This window comes from Anomaloglossus baeobatrachus, chromosome 3 (genome assembly GCF_048569485.1).
Source record: "Anomaloglossus baeobatrachus isolate aAnoBae1 chromosome 3, aAnoBae1.hap1, whole genome shotgun sequence".
NCBI lineage: Eukaryota > Metazoa > Chordata > Amphibia > Anura > Aromobatidae > Anomaloglossus > Anomaloglossus baeobatrachus.
Genome location: NC_134355.1, coordinates 563,446,760 through 563,470,034, shown reverse-complemented (window position 1 = coordinate 563,470,034; position 23,275 = coordinate 563,446,760). Strand labels below are relative to the sequence as shown.

Sequence of the window (23,275 nt, the reverse complement as noted above, 5' to 3'; positions counted from 1 at the left end):
CTCTGAGCTGAATGTGGCTCTCATGGTCAGAAAGGTTGGGGAACAGTAAGCGATCTGCTTATTGTCAAAGGACCAATATAACAAGTAGGGACTGTTCAAACTGGAGAACCCCTTTTAAGCTTCTCTAATTTTAATATAGAGAGCAACACAGCATTGGCGAGTAGAGATTAATAACATTTGTTTTGTCATTTGATATGTTCTTTTTAATTATAGTTTATAGATTATTTATTTAACGCATATAGTGCCATTAAATTAGCAGCGCTATCATCGTCACGTCTCCATTGGAGCTCACAATATAAGTTTCCTATCAGTATGTCTTTGGAGTGTGAGAAGAAACTGAAATATCTGGAGGAAACCTACGCAAACAACGGGAGAACAAACAAATTCTATATTCTTTTGGTTGTAATATGGAAAAGTGGAATAGCAGTCACTTTTCAGTCCCGGGGTGGAATGTTGCTTGAAGCAGCATTTTTAGTTTAATGTTTCTAGGAGACGTTCACTTGAGTTATATAGAAACTACCCTAGATAATGGATATACAAGATATAACAACCCTGTGTGCAATGCAAAAATAGTTTTAAGACCACATGCACACACTGAGTATTTGGTGAGTTTTTACCTCAGTATTTGTAAGGCCACATGCACAGGTTGAGTATTTGGTGAGTTTTTACCTCGGTATTTGTAAGCCAAACCATTAGTTTGCAAAAGGACTAGAGCTTTCTTCAATTTTTATGAATTTAGTAAGTGTTTTGGAAATGGCAGTAAAAAGATGAACAAAATTGCTGAAAAATGCTAAAGAAAGAACCCCGAGGGAAAAAAATCGAAAAGGCACCTAGTATATGAAAAAAATGAAAAAAATATGTTAAATGGAGTGCCTTTTTAGACAGGACATGTCTGTTAAGTGTTCATGCCCGTGATGAAGCTAAAAAGTGAAACTCAAAGTCAAGAAGATGACTTTTGCTGTTATTTAAAGTCTACTATTTTTGTAAGTACAATAAACTCAAGTTGCGTAGTGAAATTGTTCGCAGTTCTTCACTATTGTAAGATGCATCTTCTCTCTGTCTCTTAGTATTGGAGAACATGAGTTAATGTGTATCAGTGTGTCTCAAACGTGAATTGTGAACATACATTAGAAAATGTGTCAGACACGTCCATGTAATGACTGACAGTCTACTCTCCTGAGATACATGTCTTGTTGAGGAGAGCCTTTCCATCAAATACTTAAATAACCTCTTGACATAAGCGATTGTGGGAAGTATGTCCAATGAAATCAATTCGCCTTACATTAGCCAGTGTTCAGATATATCAAAGATGGACGCCGATGACATAATAGACCCGTCCATCATTGTCACCATGGATCTGCCCCAATGACATCATAGACCCGCCCATCAGCATCACCGCAGATCCGCCCCAATTATGTCATAGACCCGCCCATCAGCATCACCACAGATCTGCCCCAATGACATAACAGACCCCCCCATCAATGTCCCCATGGATCCGCCCCGATGACATCATAGACCCGCCCTTCAGCAGCACCACAGATCTTCCCCAATTATGTCATAGACCCACCCATCGGCATCACAGATCTACCCATTGGTTAACCCATGGACTGTCCCACTGACCAATGAGCATATCCGAACATGTCTACACTCCTAGCCTATATAAGATGCCGCATGACTAATAAAAGGTCTCTTAATACCATTCTCTGATCGAGGGAAGATTTTACTATCTGACTGTAGATGCCTGATGTTGGATTTTTCTATGTATGCACTTGATCTACTCCAATTAGGTCAGGAGCAGGCAACTCATGAACCTTTGTAAGAGTTCACCTTAATAGTCTCACACTGGTAACGCCCTCTTTTACTTATAATAAGCTCTGAAGACAGATTTTCAGGGAGATCAGTGTCCAGCCCATAACATCGTAACAGCTCATTTACATATAAGAAAAATGTGGATTTCCCCGTATCAAGACATCAGATTGCAGATATCAAGGTATCATTTTATTCAACTTTGTATGACTTGCATGCCATATAGACACATTCGGAGGGTCAATTGAACTGACAGATTCTCTTTAGTTTTTTTCTGACCAGCTTTTAAGGCGGGTGATTGAGCGGATCGGCCTGAAACAGATGTAGTGTGAACACGCCCTTAGTCATTTATTTATTTTGCCATTAATTTTCACAGTGCTGTGGAAATCAGTCAGCTGTCTGTGGGTGAGGAACCTCATTTTGTTTGCCTTTTTTTAATCTAAAATGGAGAAGGGACTTCTATTATAGAATGAATAGTAACTCAAACTTTTTAATCAATGCTGAAATTATTAGGATGCATTTTCCAATAAAAATTTCATGAAGCCGTCTACCTTCTCGTGTCCATGTCTTGCATTCTCTGTAGCAATGTGTCTGACAGCAGCGTGGAGTTAATTCCGGTTTCGACTTTTTCTGTAGTCACTGGACATTCTTTCATTTCAGTTGTTGCCAATGGAGAGACAAAGTTCCTTGGAGGTACATTGGGGGGCGCTGGCTCTGTGATCAATGATATACCAATTAGGACAATGGTTAGTATCAAGGAATTTGTATCATCAAACATTAAAATCCATGGATCTAAGGGCTTAAATGTCAAGCAAGGCAACTGCTATGGCCCAGTGTCCATCATAACATAAACCTGCAGTATTTTCTGATACTTCTCTACCTAAGTACATGAAAGCCGCCATGTTTGTATTCTCTCTACAAATATGGGTTTATGCATCAAATCTGAATCAAAACTACTTTAGATTAGCGTATATCTAGCACTTACAGTGACTAGTAAGGTAATACTGGGTTAGAGTCACTAACTCAGTAGCAAAATGTCTAAAAAATCCATTCATTTCTATGGGGCAATGTAAACTGGGGCAAAATGTAGTTTACACAATGGAAACCTGATGTAATGGAGATCTGATAGGATAGATTTCAACCTGATTTCATGACAGGTCATTTGTTCCTATTGTCTGACTGTGGCCTATTCCCCTTAGCCAGGTATATATCTATATGGTAGGAGCGATCGAAATTCTAATGTATATGGTTGACTTAAAAGTGTATTCCCTTTCTATCTCAGATGTTTATGGCATATCTCCCGCCTAGTCTATTGCAACCCACTGCTCTGTGGCCTCCCTTGTAACACTCTTGCACCCTTACAGTTTATTTTAAACTATGCTGCCAAATTAATCCACCTGTACCCCTGCTACTCCCCGAGCTCTCCTCTCTGCCAATCTCTTCACTGGCTCCCCATTACCCAAAGACTCCAGTTCAAAACCCTAACCATGACATAGAAAGCCATGCACAGCCTGTCTCCTCCATATATCTGTGACCTAGTCTCCCAGTACTTACCTGCATATAACCTCTGATCCTCACAAGATCTCCTTCTCTACTTCCCTTGCATCTCCTCTCCCCACAATCACATCCAAGATTTCTCCCGTGCCTCCCCCATACTCGGGAATGCTCTACCACAACATATCAGATCCTCACCTACCTTGAAAAGCTTCAAAAGGAACCTGAAGACCCATCTCTTCCGACAAGCCTACAACCTGCAGTAACCCTCAGTCCACCATGGTGCCACACGACCATGTCCACCCTCACCTACTGTATCCTCACCCGTCTCTTGTAGACTGTGAGCCCTCGCAGGTAGGGTCCTCTTTCCTCCTGTACCAGTCTGTGCCATGTATTGTTTATGATTATTGTACTTGTCCCTACTATGTATACTCCTTTTCACATGTAAAGCGCCAAGGAATAAATGACGCAATAATAATAATAATAATAATAATCCCAAGGGAATCTACAGTCTATCTAATACATGCAGGTTCCACATTCCCTGTCCTCCATAATGTACTGGCTACCAGTCAACACCAGCCCTCAATAAGAAATAAACAGGTTTTTGACAGTGAGTCTTTCTTCAATCATTTCTATAGGAGTTATGCTGAGTCTACTGTAGTGATTTAGAGCTCCAGTTAGCCAAATGGCATAATTTATATGTGCATTTGTATTAACGTATATGTATGTAATGTGGGCTAAAAACTTTTTTTACAATAGAATTTAATTTTTGTACCAGGCTCCTTCTTTCCCTGTACATTGACGATTTCTCAGTTACTCATCTTCAGCCTGCAGTTAGCAGTAGAGTTGAGCGATGTTCGAGTCGAATAGTTCGCCAATTTCATGTTCGAGTGATTTTGGGCGGTGTTCGAGTCGTTCGACGAACTCGAACGATTTGCTTAACGTTCGGCAGTTCGAGTTACGTTCGAGAACGGTTCGATTACCAAAAGCGTGGCTTTTCACAGTAAGGCTATGTGCGCACATTGCGTATCTGCATGCGTCCTGCGTCCCCAGCACAATCCCACTCTCTTTCCTACTCACTGATCACGGGCGCCTCGCTGCACGGCTGTCATAAATCTCTGGCGGCTTTTCCTCTTTTGAAAATGGCTGCCGCTTCATTATTCAATCTCGTATTCCCTGCCTTCCCCGCCCGCCGGTGCCCATGATTGGTTGCAGTCAGACACACCCTCATGATGAGTAACCGCTGTCTCACTGCAACCAATCACAGCCGCTGGCGGGTGGGTCTATATCATGCAGTAAAATAAATAAATAAATAATAATAAAAAAAAAAAAATGCGGTTCCCCCCAATTTTGATACCAGCCAGGATAAAGCCACACGGCTGGAGGCTGGTATGGTCAGGATGGGGAGCGCCACGTTATGGGGAGCCCACCACCCTAACAATATCACCCAGCAGCTTCCCGGAATTGCCGCATCCATTAGATGCGACAGACCCGGGACTCTACCCAGCTCATCCCGAATCGCCCTGGCGCGGTGGCAATCGAGTTAATAACGGGGTTAATCATGACAAGCGTCTCCCCGAGACACCTTCCATGATTAACCTGTAAGTGAAAGTAAAGAAACACACACAGCAAAAAATCCTTTATTTGGAATAAAAGACAATAAAACACCTCATTTACCTCTTTATTAATCCCCAAACAACAATCCAGGTCCGAAGTAATCCACACGACTCTGTCAGCTCTGCTACATGAAGATGACAGGGAGCGCTCTGTGTCCTCTCCACGCAGCACCTGAAGTGAGCCGTGCTGCCACCGGAGACTTCACTCTGTAATGCAGAGGTCAAGATAACCAAATCTTCCTATGTTTCTCATTAGAGGCAGTGGCTCAATGGTTAGAGCTATTGCCTAGGAAGCATTAGTTCACAAGTTCAAGTCCCGGCTGCCCCGGTAAAGAATTTAATTTATTTTTAATTTTAAATTATAAATATTATTTGTTTATAATTCTAATTTAATTTACTTTAATTATGCACTGAGAGGAGGAGCCGGACATCAGCTGTGAGCCGCGGGCAACACCTCTAAAATTGGAGCAGTTCACGGAATGAGGGTGCATTTCTCTCTCCTCTCTCTCATCTCTCTCTCTCTGTCTCTCTCTCTTTTTCTCTGTCTCGTTTTCTCTCTTTCTCTCTCTTACTTTCTCTTTCTCTCTCTTTCTCTCTCTCTCTCTTTTTCTCTCTCTCTCTCTCTTTTTCTCCCTCTCTCTCCTCTCTCTCTTCTCTCTCTCTCCTCTCTCTTCTCTCTCTTTTCTCTCTCTCAAACCTGGCGATGATCAGCTGATGTGGTCACCTGACGGAATCAGCTGACACTATAAGTCGAGCGGTGAGGCCGTTTTTTTACCGCCCAGCCGGCTAAACTATCAGCTGCTGCTGTCGGACAGGAGTCTGCACAGAAGTGTGTAGTTTTGTTTTTTTTTGCACTGATGCATCAGCTGAGTGTATATAAGCCATTTATACAATCAGCTGCTGTGTCATGTGATTCAGGCCCTTGAACCTGACACATCATCTGATCGCTTTGCCTTCCAGCAAACCAATCAGATGATATTGGATCCGAATTGGACGGTGCGAGACCCTTGACCCAGGATTACTGCGAAGGGGGGTTCTTTATTTCAATAAAGATGGAGTCATTAATTGTGTTGGGTTTTACTTCTAATAAAAATATTTTTCTGTGTGTTGTTTTTTTTTTTTTTATCTGTACTAAAAATTCATGGTGGCCATGTCTAATATTGGCGTAACACCATGAATTTCGGGCTTAGGGCCAGTTGATAATATACAGCTAGCCCTAACCCCATCATTACCCAGCGAGCCATCTGTCACCAGGGCAGCTGGAAGAGTTGGATACAGCACCAGAAGATGGCGCTTCTACGAAAGCGCCATTTTCTGGGGCGGCTGCGGACTGCAATTCGCAGCAGGGGTGCCCAGAAAGCTTGGGCACCCTGCGCTGTGGATTCCAATACCCAGCTGCCTAGTTGTACCTGGCTGGACACAAAAATTGGGCGAAGCCCACGTCATTTTTTTTTTAATTATTTCATAAAATTCATGAAATAATTAAAAAAAAAAAAAAAAGGGCTTCCCAATATTTTTGGTTCCCAGCTGGGTAAAAATAGGCAGCTGGGGGCAGCCCATAGCTGCCTGCTGTATCTTGCTGCTGTACCTGGCTAGCATACAAAAACATGGCGAAGCCCACGTAATTTTTTGGGGTGGCAAAAAACTCCTGCATACAGTCCTGGATGGAGTATGCTGAGCCTTGTAGTTCTGCAGCTGCTGTCTGCTGTCTGTCTGTATGCAGGAGAGCAGACAGCAGCTTCAGAACTACAAGGCTCAGCATGCTGCATTCAGGACTGTATGCTGGAGGGAGAGACAGGGGGAGCAGAACTACAAGACTCAGCATGCTCCATTCACTAGTGTATGCAGGAGAGCAGACAGCAGCTGCAGAACTTCAAGGCTCAGTAAACTCCATCCAGGACTGTATGCAGGAGTTTTTTGCCCCCCCAAAAAATGACGTGGGCTTCACCATATTTTTGTATGCTAGCCAGCTACAGTAGGCAGGTACGGCTGCCCCCAACTCCCAGCTGCCTATTTGTACCCGGCTGGGAACCAAAAATATAGGGAAGCCCTTTTTTTTTTAATTATTTCACGAATTTGATAAAATAATTAAAAAAAAAATGACGTGGGCTTCGCCCAATTTTGTATCCAGCCAGGTACAACTAGGCAGCTGGGAATTGGAATCCGCAGTACAGGTTGGCCCGAGCTTTCTGGGACCCTTTTCTGCGAATTGCAGTCCGCAGCCGCCCCAGAAAATGGCGCTTTCATAGAAGCGCCATCATCTGGCGCTGTATCCAACTCTTCCAGCAGCCCTGAAGCCGGGTGTCTTGCTCGGTAATAATGGGTTAATACTAGCTTTGTTTTACTAGCTAGTATTAAGCCAGAGATTCTTAATGTCAGGCAAGTTTGACCCGGCCATTAAGAATCTCCAATAAAGGGTTAAAAAAAAAAAGACACCACACAGAGAAAAAATACTTTAATAGAAATAAATACACAGACACATTAGAAACTCCATGTTTATTACTCCCTCTCAACCCTCCACTATCCTGGTCTTCTGTCTTCTTTCTCCTTCAACCCATGCAACTCTGCTACATCAGACAGCACTGCATGGGAGGAAGACGCTGCTGCTCCCGTGCAGTCTAATCACTCAGTGAGTGAGCAGAGGCTGCAGGCTGTAAGTGGTGATGTCACTCTGCTGCCACCGTTACTATAGCAACGGCAACCTCCGGACACGTGATTCCCAGAGCCGCTATTTACCGGCTGTGGCAGCCAGTTCCTGCATGTGGACTGACTCTGTAAAGAGCACCCACATGCAGGAACGGGGAAGCCAACCATGTGCCAGAGCATCTCACCGGTACACGGAGATGCTGGAACGAGCACCGCGTACCGGAGAGATGCACTGACAGGACCTAGCATGACGTCTAGCCATGTGACCAGTCTGTAGCCAATGAGATAATAGACACGTGATTGGTCACATGCTATTTTGACGTTCTATCATCAGTGCTGGTTACCGGGAGGACGCAGCGATTGTCGGAAGGAAAAGCGAAGGGAGACCGAGTGCAGGACGCGTCGCGGGGTCCTGTAAGTGTAATGGCAATGTTTATTAACTGTATGTGTACATGTATAATGTGTTTTTATGTGTTTGTGATTGCCTGCCATTGTTTTCAATGGGGTTCAAAGGAGTTCGTCGAACGTTTGTCGAACGTTCGTCGAACGGAGTCTCGAACACTAGGGGTGGCTCATTTCTAGTTAGCAGCTAGATTATTTCTTTTATGTCTTTTTCTAATCTCATCTGTGGTAATTTACGACCACAAATGACATCTAAGTTGAGCTGAAATTTGTGGTCATAAATCAGCTCCGAGGAATTCAGGAAAAGACTGAGAAATGAGATGACTGAATAAATTGATTTTTAGGTAATTCAATCTGCAACTTACAATATGCAGGGAGACAAAAGCTGCGAAATTTATAATGAAACACAACTGCAAAAAATAGTTTTAGTCCAAAGTTAATTTAAGTATAAAAAAGGGCCAAAGGTAACATATCCTTTAACACTTGTGTAGTTTGACAGTTGTGCTCTATGAGAAAACTGTTAAAAAGTAAATAAACATTTCCAACATTTTTTCTTACTTGTTTCTGAGCAAATGGTGAGGATCTCTGGACACAGACCCCACCAATCTGCTGGCAAGTAGTAGTTTTAATCAAAACTGCTGCACAAATTAAAGTAATCAGGGTCTCTGCCCCTATATCATGCTGCTATCAGTTGGGCTTAGCAAAAGCCTGCTAACAGATTCCCTTTTAGGTTCTTCACAGGAATCCAGGCAAAAGGGAATGAGAAAATAACATTTTTTTCCACTAAAATTTTGCTCTATCCCAAATTTGTTATTTTCACAAGAGGTACTATATATATGTTAACCTTTTTTCTTTATAACAATTTGGGTTTTTGCAACAGCTATTTCAGTTTCATATATCTAATAACTGATGGACTCAGTAATATTTCTGGATTGAAATGAGGTTTATTGTACTAACAGAAAATGAGCAATTCCCATTTAAACAAAATTTGACAGGTGCAAAAGTATGGGCACCTCAACATAAAAGTGACATTAATATTTTGTAGATCCTTCTTTTGCAAAAATAGCAGCCTCTAGTCGCTTCCTGTAGCTTTTAATGAGTTCATGGATCCTGGATGAAGGTATATTTGACCATTCCTGTTTACAAAAAATTCCAGTTCAGTTAAGTTTGATGATCGCCGAGCATGGACAGCACGCTTCAAATCATCCCACAGATGTTCAATGATATTCAGGTCTGGGGACTGGGATGGCCATTCCAGAACATTGTAATTGTTCCTCTGCATGAATGCCTGAGTAGATTTGGAGCGGTGTTTTGGATCATTGTCTTGCTGAAATATCTATCCCCTGCGTAACTTCAACTTCGTCACTGATTCTTGCACATTATTGTCAAGAATCTGCTGATAATGAGTTGAATCCATGCGACCCTCAACTTTAACAAGATTCCCGGTGCCGGCATTGGCCACACAGCCCCAAAGCATGATGGAACCTCCACCAAATTTTACTGTGGGTAGCAAGTGCTTTTCTTGGAATTCCGTGTTTTTTTGCCTCCATGCATAACGCCTTTTTGTATGACCAAACAACTCAATCTTTGTTTCATCAGTCCACAGGACCTTCTTCCAAATTGTAACTGGCTTGTCCAAATGTGCTTTTACATACCTCAGGCGACTCTGTTTGTGGCATGCTTGCAGAAACGGCTTCTTTCGCATCACTCTCTCATACAGCTTCTCCTTGTGCAAAGTGCACTGTATTGTTGACCGATGCACATTGACACCATCTGCAGCAAGATGATGTTGCAGGTCTTTGGAGGTGGTCTGTGGCTTGTCCTTGACTGTTCTCACCATTCTTCTTCTCTGCCATTCGCTAATGAGGCCGGATGTGCGTCACAAATTCCGTGACCCCACGACATCTCGTTAGTGATGTCGTTGCATGTAAAGCCCCCTTTAGTCGAGATGGTGTTTGCTGCTTCATGTTTACCATTGGTTCTTGTCAGTCTGCCTATTTAAATTTCGGTGCTTCATTCATGCCTTACCTGAGTATTTGTTGAGTATCCGGTTATGATTTAATGGATACCTTGGAACCTGATGGTGTGGAACTAAACTGAGACAAAATGGGTTTGATTCAAGTCTGTATTCACACAGGTGCAGAAATAGTGCAGCAATACACAGATTAACAAGTCCAGACAGTCCTCAGTAACACAGCCGAGATTACAGAGCAAAGTCTATAGGACTGTGTACACACTGGCAGCAGGCGCTGGCTTACGTGGTGCTGGTGCAGACCAAAGTGTAAGTGTAGGCAGACTTGAGACCATTCTTGGAGCACGTCCCTTTAAGCAGAGTAGAGATAAGTCGACCTGAGCAGAGGCGAGGAAATCACAGCGTATCCAGTTTCAGCTTCAATGCAGCGTTGCTGGGAACAGGTGTAGCAAGAGAGATCCGGAAACCAGGAGTAGAGCCGTTAACAGCCAGAAGTAGGAGCAACACCAATCAGAGGAGCCAGGTCCAGGGAGCAGCAAATTAAGCAAACAAATACTCAGGCGAGGCATGAATGAAGCACTGAAACTTAAATAGGCAGACTGACAGGAACCACATGGTAAACATGAAACAGCAAACACCATCTTGACTAAGGCAACAAACCCTGAAAGTTCAATGGAAAACCTGGAATCCTGACACCGGCACTTTTGGACTAAAGAAAGAGTGAGATTTGTTTTTGATTGTTGGATAGTGAGATGATGAGGGAAGTGAAGTAGGCTTTTTTGGCGAGATGAAGGACAGAGTTATATATTTTGTGCATAAACTTATAATATAATATTAAATCTTCTGGTGCAAGAGTTTCTCCACGAATGTTCAACACACCTAGAGCACCACTGTAGAAATTATTTTTGCAGTATGAGCCAGGGTTACCATTGCTTTTGCTACTGTGTTCCGAGTGTAAGGGTTGCAGCTTCATCAAGTGTGTCGCGGGCGGAGGAGGGGACGCTGCGCTCTCCCACTGCTCGGGTCCGGCTGCCGCTGCTGCTGCGGCCTGCTGTTGCTCGGTGACTCGAGCGATGGGCCGGATCCCGGGGACTCGAGCGGCGCTCCTCGCCCGTGAGTGAAAGGGGTTTGGTTTTTGGGATGGTTTATTGTCCGTGACGCCACCCTCGGTTGTGGTGATTGTAGGAACACCACCGCTGCTCTGTATGGGAATCCCGGGAGCGGTGACAGGGAGCAGCAAAGTTGTTAGTTCTCCCCTCCGTGGGTAGGGGGTGGTTGTCCCGGGGCCCAGTGATGAGTTGGAGGATGAGGGATGGCGGGGCCGGTGCAGGGCTTGGTGGGGTGCAGGGACGCGTGGGCAGCGCTGTGCCTCACGGCACAGTGGTACTCACTCAGCCTGAGACGGTGACACAGTTCTCGGTAAAATACACGGCTGGAAAGACGGTTCCCACGGACGGCTGCTGTTGCTTTTCCCCGGTAGTTGACGGTGACGGTCCCTTTTCCTGCACCTAAGTCTATGTTGGTAGTGATGGGTTCCCACCGGTAATCCGCTCCCCGGCTTGGATATGTGCTGGAGGAGCCCCTCTTTGCCCGCAGGCGCTGGCCCTGAGAAACTGGTGCCTTGGCGGTGGCGGTGTCTCTCTCTAACGGTCGGACTGTTACCTTCAATCAGGACTTTGTTGTTGGGAGACCCGGAGGTCCCCTTCACTGACGGATTTGGCAAATTCACGGCGACTCCTAGCCTTGCCGGGATCCGAAAGGCCCCTGCCAATGGTGCTGGCTTCTCTTCGTATACCGCTCCGGTACCGCCGGGCCACCACCCGTCCACGGTCCTTTCGGCAACCTCCAAGTAGCCTCTCCTGCAGACAGTCACCGCCGTCTGCTGACCTTGCTGTTCTCAGTCCGGGGCACACACCCGGACCAACTTCAGGCTTTCTCAACTGTCACTTTTACTGTCACTACTCTCACTGTCCTCCTTCTCCTTCCTCTCTTGCTCCTCTACCACTTCACTTTTCACTGTTTACTCCTTCACTTCCCTAGCTTATCTGCCTGGTTTTCCCGCCTCCAGGGCTGTGAGCTCCTCGGTGGGCGGAGCCAACCGCCTGGCCCACCCCCTGGTGTGGACATCAGCCCCTGGAGGAAGGCAACAAGGATTTGTGTTCTGACCTTGGTGTTCCTGCAGGGAATGTGGGGTGCGTTGGTGTTATGACCTGTGACCCCTGGCTTGCCCAGGGCGTCACATTCCCCCTTAGCAAAACGCAGACCGTCCTCGGGCTGCCCGTCCAACACCGGTTTTATTTTTCTGGAAAAGATAAAAACATAAACACAAGCATAATAACTTCATCCCACAGTGGAAGGCACTTTTTCTTAAACGTTACGGAACATTAAAACGATTGCTGCTGCCGCTCTCTCCCACCCAAGTAACCTGGCCCTGATGCTGCCTCTAAGAAACAGGCAGCACCCCTTGACCCCAGTCCTGAACCAGTTACCCGAGCGGGATCTGTCCTTCCCCTCCAGAGGGTAGCCACCGGTTCTGGTGGTGGCTGGGCCCCAGCCTGCTCTACTGCGGGCCCTCCCTCCAACCTGCCTCTCCGGAGGCGGTAACGGTGCTGCAACAAACATTTTTATTTACAAGCCACTTAACGTTTGTGGTTGCCCTGCAAGTTCACGGGCTTGTCCATAGAGAGTTCCCTATGCAAAACATGGTGGATGGTCCCCACGGGGACAACAATGCCGGCAACGGCCAGTTCCAATCACGGTTGAATCAAGTGAACTTCGGTTGATCACACATTTTCATCTTTTGCAAAACTTTAAAACTTTTAAAACGCACACAGACTTTCTGGTCCCAACGGGGACGGTGCAACGGTACTCCGCTGCCATCACTCGGAGTCCTCCATATTCATGCGGGCATGCACATCCGCTCTACACCCCTCTCGGGCATCGATCTCCCTGCGCAGCTGCTGTTGCCGTCGCTCCCAGCCGGGAGCACTTTCTGTTTGCTCCGGTTCAGCGTGTGCGGGGAACGGGCCCAGCCAGAGCCCCTCCGAGTCGGCTACGACCGGCACCTTCAGTAATGAGAGACCCCGCTGTGACATGGCCTGCTCTGCCTCCTGGCAGCTGCATCCCCGCCGTGCCTCCGGTGCATCTTTGCTGACGGCTTCAGCCTTCGGCTTCTTCCATGGAAGCGGATCAGAGCGGTCACGAGCTTCTGCTGCAGGTCGGTCCGCCGGGGCGGATTGGCAGGGTACCGCTACCGGTGGTGGTGGTAGCGGGCCTAGTGGCGGGGCAGCAGCAGCCAACACGGGTAGCGGGGGAGGCAGCAGGGCGAGCGGGTATGGACCGGGTCCCTCAGCCGCGATGATCGACCCACTAGGGGCACAGGGGCGTGGGTCACTTACCCTCCCTTCCAAGACTCCCTCCATCTCGCGTCTCCGTATGGCCGCCACCACTTCCGCCATGTCGGCCTCCCACTCCTCCAGGAGGAGCTGCATGCGGACCTGCAGATGGCTGCTTAGCTGGACGGTCCGGACTTCCACCCACGCTGCGGGGCCAGGCGCGGGGACCACGGTGTTGTCGGTCGGACTCAGCATCTTTAGCAGCGGCCCCTTCCAGGAACCAGTCAATGGCCGCAGGGTCCTGGCGTCCCTGCTTCTATAGCCGCGGCTACATGCGACCAGTCGCCATTTCGTCCCCCTTAGCCTCTTTCCGGCCCCTCCTCTATCGGGGCGGGGTTTTGGCCTTCGCGCCTCTGCTACTCGAGAAGACGCTCGAACGGGAACTCTTCGCGCCAAAGATGGCGGCTTCTGAAATTTTCCGGCCGGACACCTCCAGCGTTCACAAGGCGCACCTCTACCCAACGGCAGAGCGGTAAGATCCTGTTCGTGACACCAAGTTGTCGCGGGCGGAGGAGGGGACGCTGCACTCTCCCACTGCTCGGGTCCGGCTGCCGCTGCTGCTGCGGCCTGCTGCTGCTCGGTGGCTCGAGCGATGGGCCGGATCCCGGGGACTCGAGCGGCGCTCCTCGCCCGTGAGTGAAAGGGGGTTTGGTTGTTGGGATAGTTTATTGTCCGTGACGCCACCCACGGTTGTGGTGATTGTAGGGACACCACCGCTGCTCTGTATGGGAATCCCGGGAGCGGTGACAGGGAGCAGCAAGGTTGTTAGTTCTCCCCTCCGTGGGTAGGGGGTTGGTTGTCCCGGGGCCCAGGGATGGGGTTGGGATGGTGGACAGGCGGGTTATGGGGCCTGTGGAGGTGCAGGAACGCAGGGGTAGCGCTGTGCCGCACGGCACGGAGGTACTCACTCAGCCCAAGGATGATGACACAGTTCACGGTAAACAAACGGCTGGTTGGACGGGTCCCTCGGACGGCTACGGTGCTGATGTTCCCTGCAGTTAGCGGTGACGGTCACTTCCCTGCACCTAAGTACGGTTCTTTGGTAGCGATGGATTCCCACCGGTAACCCGCTCCCCAGCTTGGATATGAGCCAGAGGAGCCCCTCTCTTGCCCGCAGGCGCTGGCCCTGAGAAACTGGTGCCTTGGCGGTGGCGGTGTCTCTCTCTAATGGTCGGACTGTTGCCTTCAATCGGGACTTTGTTGTTGGGAGACCCGGAGGTCCCCTTCACTGACGGATTTGGCAAATTCACGGTGACTCCTAGCCTTGCCGGGATCCGAAAGGCCCCTGCCAATGGTGCTGGCTTCTCTTCGTATACCGCTCCGGTACCGCCGGGCCACCACCCGTCCACGGTCCTTTCGGCAACCTCCAAGTAGCCTCTCCTGCAGACAGTCACCGCCGTCTGCTGACCTTGCTGTTCTCAGTCCCCGCACACACCCGGACCAACTTCAGGCTTTCTCAACTGTCACTTTTACTGTCACTACTCTCACTGTCCTCCTTCTCCTTCCTCTCTTGCTCCTCTACCACTTCACTTTTCACTGTTTACTCCTTCACTTCCCTAGCTTATCTGCCTGGTTTTCCCGCCTCCAGGGCTGTGAACTCCTCAGTGGGCGGAGCCAACCGCCTGGCCCACCCCCTGGTGTGGACATCAGCCCCTGGAGGAAGGCAACAAGGATTTGTGTTCTGACCTTGGTGTTCGTGCAGGGAATGTGGGGTGCGTGTGGTGTTATGACCTGTGACCCCTGGCTTGCCCAGGGCGTCACAAGTGCACTTTCCAATGTTCTATTATAATGCATCAAAGCTAAATTAGGACAGGAGAGGGAGGAGATTGGGGCCAATGATAACTGTAGATTGCACATAAGCTGCTGATAATGGCAAGTAGATTTCTAAATGTGTGATAAGTTGCGGTGTCCTGAGTGGAGCAAAAAATTTAATAAGGATGGGAAGGTTGTGGTCAGAGAGTGGGAGACGGACGTTAGTAAAGTCATACACTGAGCAAAGTCAGAAGAATACTACTTGCACTACATTCCAATCTTCATCTGTGAAAGGCTGAGGAAAGAGTTTAATTGGGTTGTCCACTACTAGGACAACCCCGTTTTGATTCCACGTTTTCCCTAGGTGAAATATTAAAGACTATACTCACCTCCCATACCGATGCCCTTCTAGTGGTGTCCAGGATCACATTGCCAGGACTCACGTGGGGTTGTGACATCTCAAGGGCTCCATGTACAATTAGAGCCCGCTTCCTTCTCCCCGCCTTTGGACCGACCAAACAAGTTAAATTGAATTTTAAGGTTGATCCCCTGTGTTTTTCATGTTTCTTTTTCTTCAATACATTGCTACTTTTAGCATGTGCGGGGTAGATGTCTTATCAAGTGGCGCCCTCTTTTTCTTTCTTATATAGTGGTCAGAACCTGGGTCATTAGAAATCAGGGTTTCAGTCTGGCACAGGACTTACAGTTTGTACGGCAGAGTTAGTTCCATCTTCCAATTCCCCTTGGTAACTGAAATATACATATTATTTTCTTTCTCTTCTCCTTTCCTGGACTGAAATCAACACTAATTTAATTGCCACAAATAAAGTTTTGGGCATAATTTGGCAAAACCTGCGATTTTGAATTTGAAAAGAGTCACTCACCTCTAGTGTTCACTAAATAAGATAAATAATGTGACAGTTTTATCCTTCGGGTTGTTGTGGACACGGTGATACCAATTATGTGTACCTTCTTTTTACATAAAATTTGCGTTTTTAATGATGGAACTAGTATTTTTGATGGGGAGTTTTACATTTTTACACCTTTTAATGAACTTTTACTTTACTTTTTACCTAGTTCCACTATTGGGCTTGAATATTTCACACTTTGACTGCTGGTCTGGTGCATCACAATACTGTATTGTAGTGCATTAGACCTTCAATGTTAGGCCAATATAGCTGACAAACCACGGGGCTTTTCCTTAACCTTGGTTGGCCATAGCAGCTAGTTACACCCTGCAAATTTTATTGCAAAGATGCTGATATAGTTAGAAAGTAGCCCTCTCCCTCTGTGAACCATAGATGCTGCTTTTGCTATTGACATTGGCATTGATGGAAAAATGTGCCGCCCCCGCGTCAGCAGCCTGCCGCCGTTGCTCGCATCCGCGGTGGCTCGAGGGGTCTCCAGACCCGGGGGTCGGGGTCGCGCAGCCACTCGGAATTAAAAGGGGATTATTTACAGGGGATTGTATAGACAGTTCATGACGCCACCCGTGGTGCGTGGTAAGATGGAGTACCACCGCTGAAATGGGGTGTTCCCAGTGGTGATGGTGTGGGCAGCCAGATGTTTAACCCCTCCACAGGTAGGGGGAATGCCCCGGGACTCGATGTTGGTGATGGGACGGTCGGGGGGTCATTTGTGTACGCACTCAGTCTAATAACACTGACACAGACAATTGTGGTAAACCAAAGTTCTGGACACCGCTGCCACTTGGAGGGAGCACGCCTGGATCTCATGCCGGTTGGTGTTGCCTGTTAGTCTGTGACCTTTTCCTTGGCACCTTGTCCTCCAGTTGGTCCCTTTAGTATGAAACTAGTCGAGTCCCGCTCACCAGTATGGCTAACTGGGTGAGCTTGCTCTCAGGGTTCACGCTTGGGATTTTCTGGACCGTGTGAGTGGAAAGTCCTATCCCCCTCGTGATGTGACCTGATAGGCCAGGTCATCACATAAATATCTAGGATTGGCTGTTTACCGAAAATCTCCACCCTTAAGGCATCAAAAATCGCATGGACCTTGCCCAGATGGTTTCCCTAATTCTGGCTGAAGTTCATGTCTCCCAGGTAAGCTGCTGCGTATTGCTTGTGGGGAGCTAGGTTTTAGTTTATGGCTGTCCGGAAGCAGAAACACCCATATGGCATTGAAAAAGCTATCTTCTTCTTGACATCTTTGGAAAAGGGAATCTGCCAATACTCTTTTATGAGGTCCAAGTGATGTAATGGTGGCCCTAGCCTCTCAATTAGATTTTTTTCTACCTGCGTCTGTAGGGTCCTGATACAAACATCAGCTCTACTACCCCACTTCTTTGCTTGTTGGCACGGTATAAAAATTCCCCATTTACAGTAAAATATGGATACCTGGTGTTAGCCCACGACTCTTGAGGAACCCTGTCTAAAATGGTTAAATGCCCCATTAGGAGTCATTTTCCCTGAGTTGGGCAGTTACAATGCTTCCCCCGGAACCCCCAGCTCAGGAATGTTAGTTTCAGGGCGGTCTTCATTGCCAACCAGCATACAAAAGGGTAACCCATCAGACTTAGGCTGCAGCGGGGTTTCTTCAGACATGCCCTGGTTGTTGTCCAAGTAACCCGGCAATTCCTTTTTCTCCCACAAGTCCAAAACAAGGCAAAGTCCTGCCCTTTTATAACAGGGTATAATAAATCCTTGATTATGCTGACCTCATGGGACTTAGTGCCACAGTTTGTCTTTATGTCCACCCGGGGACATAGGATAGCCTTTACTATCCTCTTGGATACAGTGGACGCCAACCATCTTTCCAGGAATCAGCCAGTGAAGAAGTATGGTCCTTTTTAGGATCACCATACTCAAACTCCCTGAGTCCAACAGACCAGTCATTTGCACCACATTCACTGACATGGGACATGCCTGCAGCCCATTGCTGGGTAGGGAGACAACTTTGTATGAAGTGTATGTATAATATAAGCAGTTCTGACCTATATTGCAGACCATTGGGTCAGCGGTCATGGGGCAATGAGTGGCTTTCACGTTATTAGCTTTGACAATAACTCAGACACCCCTGGGGACCCTGGAAGCCTGTCATTTGCGGCTCTAGATCCTTTCTTTTGGGTGTCTGCCTCCCTCTGGGTACCAGAGTATGGAGACATAATGGCCTCTTGGTTACCCAAGGACCTCTCAACCACTTGGTACCTTTCTACTATTCCAACCAGGTCATCAGCATTCTAGGCATCTACTGGGCAAACCAGGACTGAACCGCCCTCAGAAGGGAGTGGTTGAACCTGTCCATGACGACCATCTCCACCATCTGTGCTGGGGAGGAAGATTCTGGTTGCAACCACTTCTGAACCAGATGTAATACATCAAACATTTGGGACCAGGGAGTCAGAGTTACTCCTAGCCATGCCAAGATCTCTGTTTTAAACTTGGCATACTCTTTTGAGTCCTGCAAAGCCAGGTCAGAATACACCTTCTGCACTTCCCTCATTAGATATGGCACCAGCACCTTCCTCCACTATTTCGGAGGTAATTTCTCTCATTCCACCACCCTTTCAAAAACCATCAGGAATGCCTCCACATCATCGCGGTGTCACCTTTTGCAAGGCTCTCTTTACTGTTATCCGCATGTGTGAATCATCACCTTGACTCGAGACTGGTACGGTCTCCCTTGAGCAAAGCGTCTCAACCAGGACTGTCATCTGCTGTTGCTGTTGCTCTTGCTGCAGCTGTATCTGTTGCATCAACAATTTATGGGTTTCCTGCTGGGCTTTCTGTTGCTGCTGCCATCCATGGCACCGTAGCTAACCTCCCTAGACGTGGACAGTAGAGAAAGCTTAATGAAAGGTTACAATGTGGGATAGTCCAGGTGGTGGATAAGCAGCCCCAATCCAGATAAAAGAAATTCAAGTTGTCTGCAGGCTCAGGATGCATCAGTGTCAGCGTGAACTATCCATCAACATTTGAATTAAAAGAAACGTTATGGCAGGAGACCCAGGAGGACCCCACTGCTGACACAGAGACATAAAAAAGATAGACTACAGTTTGCCAAAAAGTTTGTGAGTAAGCCAAAATAATCTGGGAAAATGACTTGAGGACAGATGAGACCAAGATAAAGCTTTTTGGTAAAGTGTTTACCGAAAACGGAATGAGACCTACAAAGAAAAGAACACAGTACCTACAGTTAAATATGTTGGCGGTTCAAAGATGTTTTGGGGTTGTCTTGCTGCCTCTGGCACTGGTGCCTTCAAGTATGAGAGACCTACAGCAGTTTGCAAAAGAAGAGTCCAAAATCCCAGTTGAGAGGTGTAAGAAGCTTGATGATGGTTATAAGAAGCGATTGATAGCATTTATTTATTCCAAATGGTGTGCAACAAAATATTAAGTTGAAGTTGCCAACAATTTTGTCTGGCCCATTCTTGGATTTTTACTGCTTTGTATTGTGTTGTTCTAATACACACAAAGGAAATAAACATCTGTATAACAACACAAGAGCAATTGCTATAATTTTCTGGGAGAGAGAGTTTATTTTCTGAAACAATTTTAAAGGGTGCCAACACTTTCGACCATGGCTGTATATGTAACAGTGAAAGGAACATTCTTTGATATCAGAGAAACAAAAGCCAACCAAATATTTTCATTGTTAAATTTGAGTTCAGAAGGTCAAAAACATTAAGAAATGTCTCATTTCAGAATGGAACCTGACAACTTTTGAAAATATGTAGACTATTGTTATCTGTAAAAATAGAAGTGATGCCTTCAATTTTAAAAAATCAGTATGTCTGATTAGCCGCATTTACAGTCATATGAAAAAGTTTGTTTTTTAGTTTATTGTACTAACAGAAAATGTGCAATCTGCATTTAAACAAAATTTTGACAGGTGCATAAGTATGGGCACCTCAACATAAAAGTGACATTAATATTTTATTCATCCTCCTTTTGCAAAAATCACAGCCTCTAGTCGCTTCGTGTAGCTTTTAATGAGTTCCTGGATCCTGGATGAAGATATATTTGACCATTCCTGTTTACAAAACAATTCCAGTTCAGTTAAGTTTGATGGTCGCCGAGCATGGACAGCACGCTTCAAATCATCCCACAGATGTTCAATGATATTCAGGTCTGGGGACTGGGATGGCTGTTGCAAAAACCCAAATTGTTATAAAGAAAAAAGGTTAACATATATAGGTAGGGGTGCCCACACTTTTACATATGACTGTATGTATATATATATATATATATATATATATATATATATATATACACATACATATATATATATATATATATATAAATATACACACGCACATATATATATATATATATATATATATATATACACACACACATACACACATATACATATGCACACATATATACACACACACACACATATTATATATTTATCTATATATATATATATATATATATATATATATTTATATCTATATATTTATCTATATCTATATCACTTCATCAGAAGAAGCAACATATAATTATAGGGGTGCCCAAACTTTTTCATATGACTGTATAAAGTAAACTTTTGTAGAATGACAGGAAATGGATGGCTCAACGCATTGCATTATGAAAAAAAAAAAAATTGAAGAAAAGCTGACTGGACAGTAAGTTGAATATAAAAGAATGAATTACTGAATCTCTATAAGGGGAAATATAAAGAACTGTTGTGGCTTTTAGTCAATAGATAATACTGTATTCTTACTAGTGTACGGGCACTGCTATGTATTAAGTTCTATAAACATTGTGCCCATTCTGTGTGGCTTCTGAGTCACATCCAAGACACTAATTCATTATTTATTATGTTTGTACATTTTCTTTGCCCTGCAGTCATAATGTAGCTGCTAGTATTCCCAGCAGTATTGCTTTAGCTGTGCTCTTTGCATCTACAAGCTGTTACATTGATTTTTTCTGCCAGCACGTCTTTTGCTTAGAGAAAAAAAATCTGAGAATGGCCACCCCAATTACAAAAAAGCTAGACAATCTCTATGCAAACCAGTACGGCCTTAGTCACACCTCTGTATGGAAATACAGTTTTATTAATCTACATAATGCACTGGATTTTTTAACAAGTTCAAGACTGGGCCATTTACCTCCATATTTTCATGTTTATTTGTACATGCAGTTTACAGAGCTGTAAAAATACTTCTCATTTGAATGTTTAAATATTTTTGCATCTTTTTGTCATGATATATGGGGTTTAAATTTTATGTTATGGTCACACTTTTTTTTTTTAAAGGGAAGGTGTCATGCCCCAATAAAAATTTTCAATAACTGAAAAAATGTAAAGTATTAATGATTTAATGTTTTGTTTAAATATTATTATTTTTTATTGAGCAAAATATAAAAACAAATTAAAAAAAGTTTGATATATTCCACTGTTAAACACTAGGGGGAGCAGCTGCTGAAATCCTACAGAAATCCTACTGTAGAAACAGCTCACAATTACAGCTGCAGTAAAGTGGGCAGAATCTGCTCTCCTGTGTGTGATATCACACCTCCCCCTACCAATCTGGGTGTTTCCAACTGATAAGAGAGAATGAAGTGTAGGGACAAAGTGCAGAGCCATTTTGTTGGTGACCACAAATGTCTAAAGTCTCACCAAGGACAGCTGCATAGTGATCCCCACATAACGCTCTGCACGCCACAGTCCAGCAATGCTCTGCCGCATGCACGCCTAGCCGCAATGTTCTGCCACATGCACGCCCACAATGCTCTGCCACACGGACACACGCAGTGTGTGTGTACACTGTGTATATATTGTGTGTGTGACAGCGCCCAGCATGAGGGCAGCGGAGCTAGTATGTGTATATACTATACATACTGTGTGTATATACTATATACTGTGTGTATATAACATATGAACATTGTGTATATTCTGTGCGACCGAGCAGCATGAGGGAGGCGGAGCCAGCGTGTGTATATAATATATACCGTGTATTGAGTGTATATACTATATACTGTGTGTATATACTATATACCGTGTGTACACTGTGTATATACTGTGTGTGTGACCGAGCAGCATGAAGGAAGCAGAGCCAGCATGTGTATTTACTACATACCATGTACTGTGTGCATATACTATACACTGTGTGTATATACTATATACCGTGTGTACACTGTATATATATATATATATATATATTGTGTGTGTGTGACCAAGCAGCATGAGGGAGGCGGAGCCAGCAAGTGTATATACTATATACCGTCTATACCGTGTATTGTGTGTATATACTATATACTGTGTTTATATACTATATACCGTGTGAACACTGTGTATATACTGTGTTTGTGACCGAGCAGCATGACGGTGCCATGCTCTGCATGCACGACCACCCGAAATGCTCTGCCACACGCCCGCAATTCTCTGCCACACGCACGCACACACACACAAAATGCTCTGCCAGGCACGCACACACACAAAATGCTCTGCCAGGCACGCACACACACAAAATGCTCTGCCAGGCAGGCACGCACACACACAAAATGCTCTGCCAGGCACGCACACACACAAAATGCTCTGCCAGGCACGCACACACACAAAATGCTCTGCTAGGCACGCGCACACACAAAATGCTCTGCCAGGCACGCACACACACACACAAAATGCTCTGCCACAATCAAACATACAAAATGCTCTGCCACACGCACACACAAGCACAAGTACGCCCGCTGCGGCCGGGGAGGGAGGGGGGCCATACACTACTCACACAGGCCGACAGGTGACAGGCCATGGGGGGAGAGCTGGGGGTATTATCGGAGATGGTAGCATCAGCGGCGGGGGGGACGGGCGCCGGTACACAACCCACATACCCCGGGCGCCGGTACACATATCCCGGTGACAGGGGGAAAAGTTCAGCACACAGCATGACCGCTGTGAGCTGCAGAAAGATGGCGCTGATCTCCTCCCTCTGCTGTGATCTGGACAGCCCAGGGGGCTTGTCCATTTCACAGCAGGGAGTTCTCCTATAATAAGCCTAGGGGTCAGATTCCGATTATCAGAGTGAATGCACAGAGGGCTGCATTAAAGGAGGTGAGTAACTGTCGTTACACACACAGCAAATCCAGCATGGCAGCCCCCAGTGACTCCAGTAAAACTAGAATTAAATAAAAACTAAATAAGCAGTGATTTTAATTTTGTATTAAAAATACTTGATATCATAATCACTATTTTAATATAAAAATAAAAAACCGCGACACTTTCCCTTTAAG

The 23,275-nt window shown here is 45.8% G+C and overlaps 1 protein-coding gene across 1 annotated transcript in view; it reads right to left on the bottom strand.

The window, feature by feature from the left end:
• The window catches only part of INPP5D (inositol polyphosphate-5-phosphatase D), a 284,565-nt gene that overhangs the window by 147,233 nt on the left and 114,057 nt on the right, over positions 1-23,275 (bottom strand). The window contains exon 4 of the mRNA XM_075340896.1: positions 2,358-2,520. Coding sequence (XP_075197011.1) covers positions 2,358-2,520 — 163 coding nt within the window. The remainder of the gene's footprint in view (positions 1-2,357; positions 2,521-23,275) is intronic.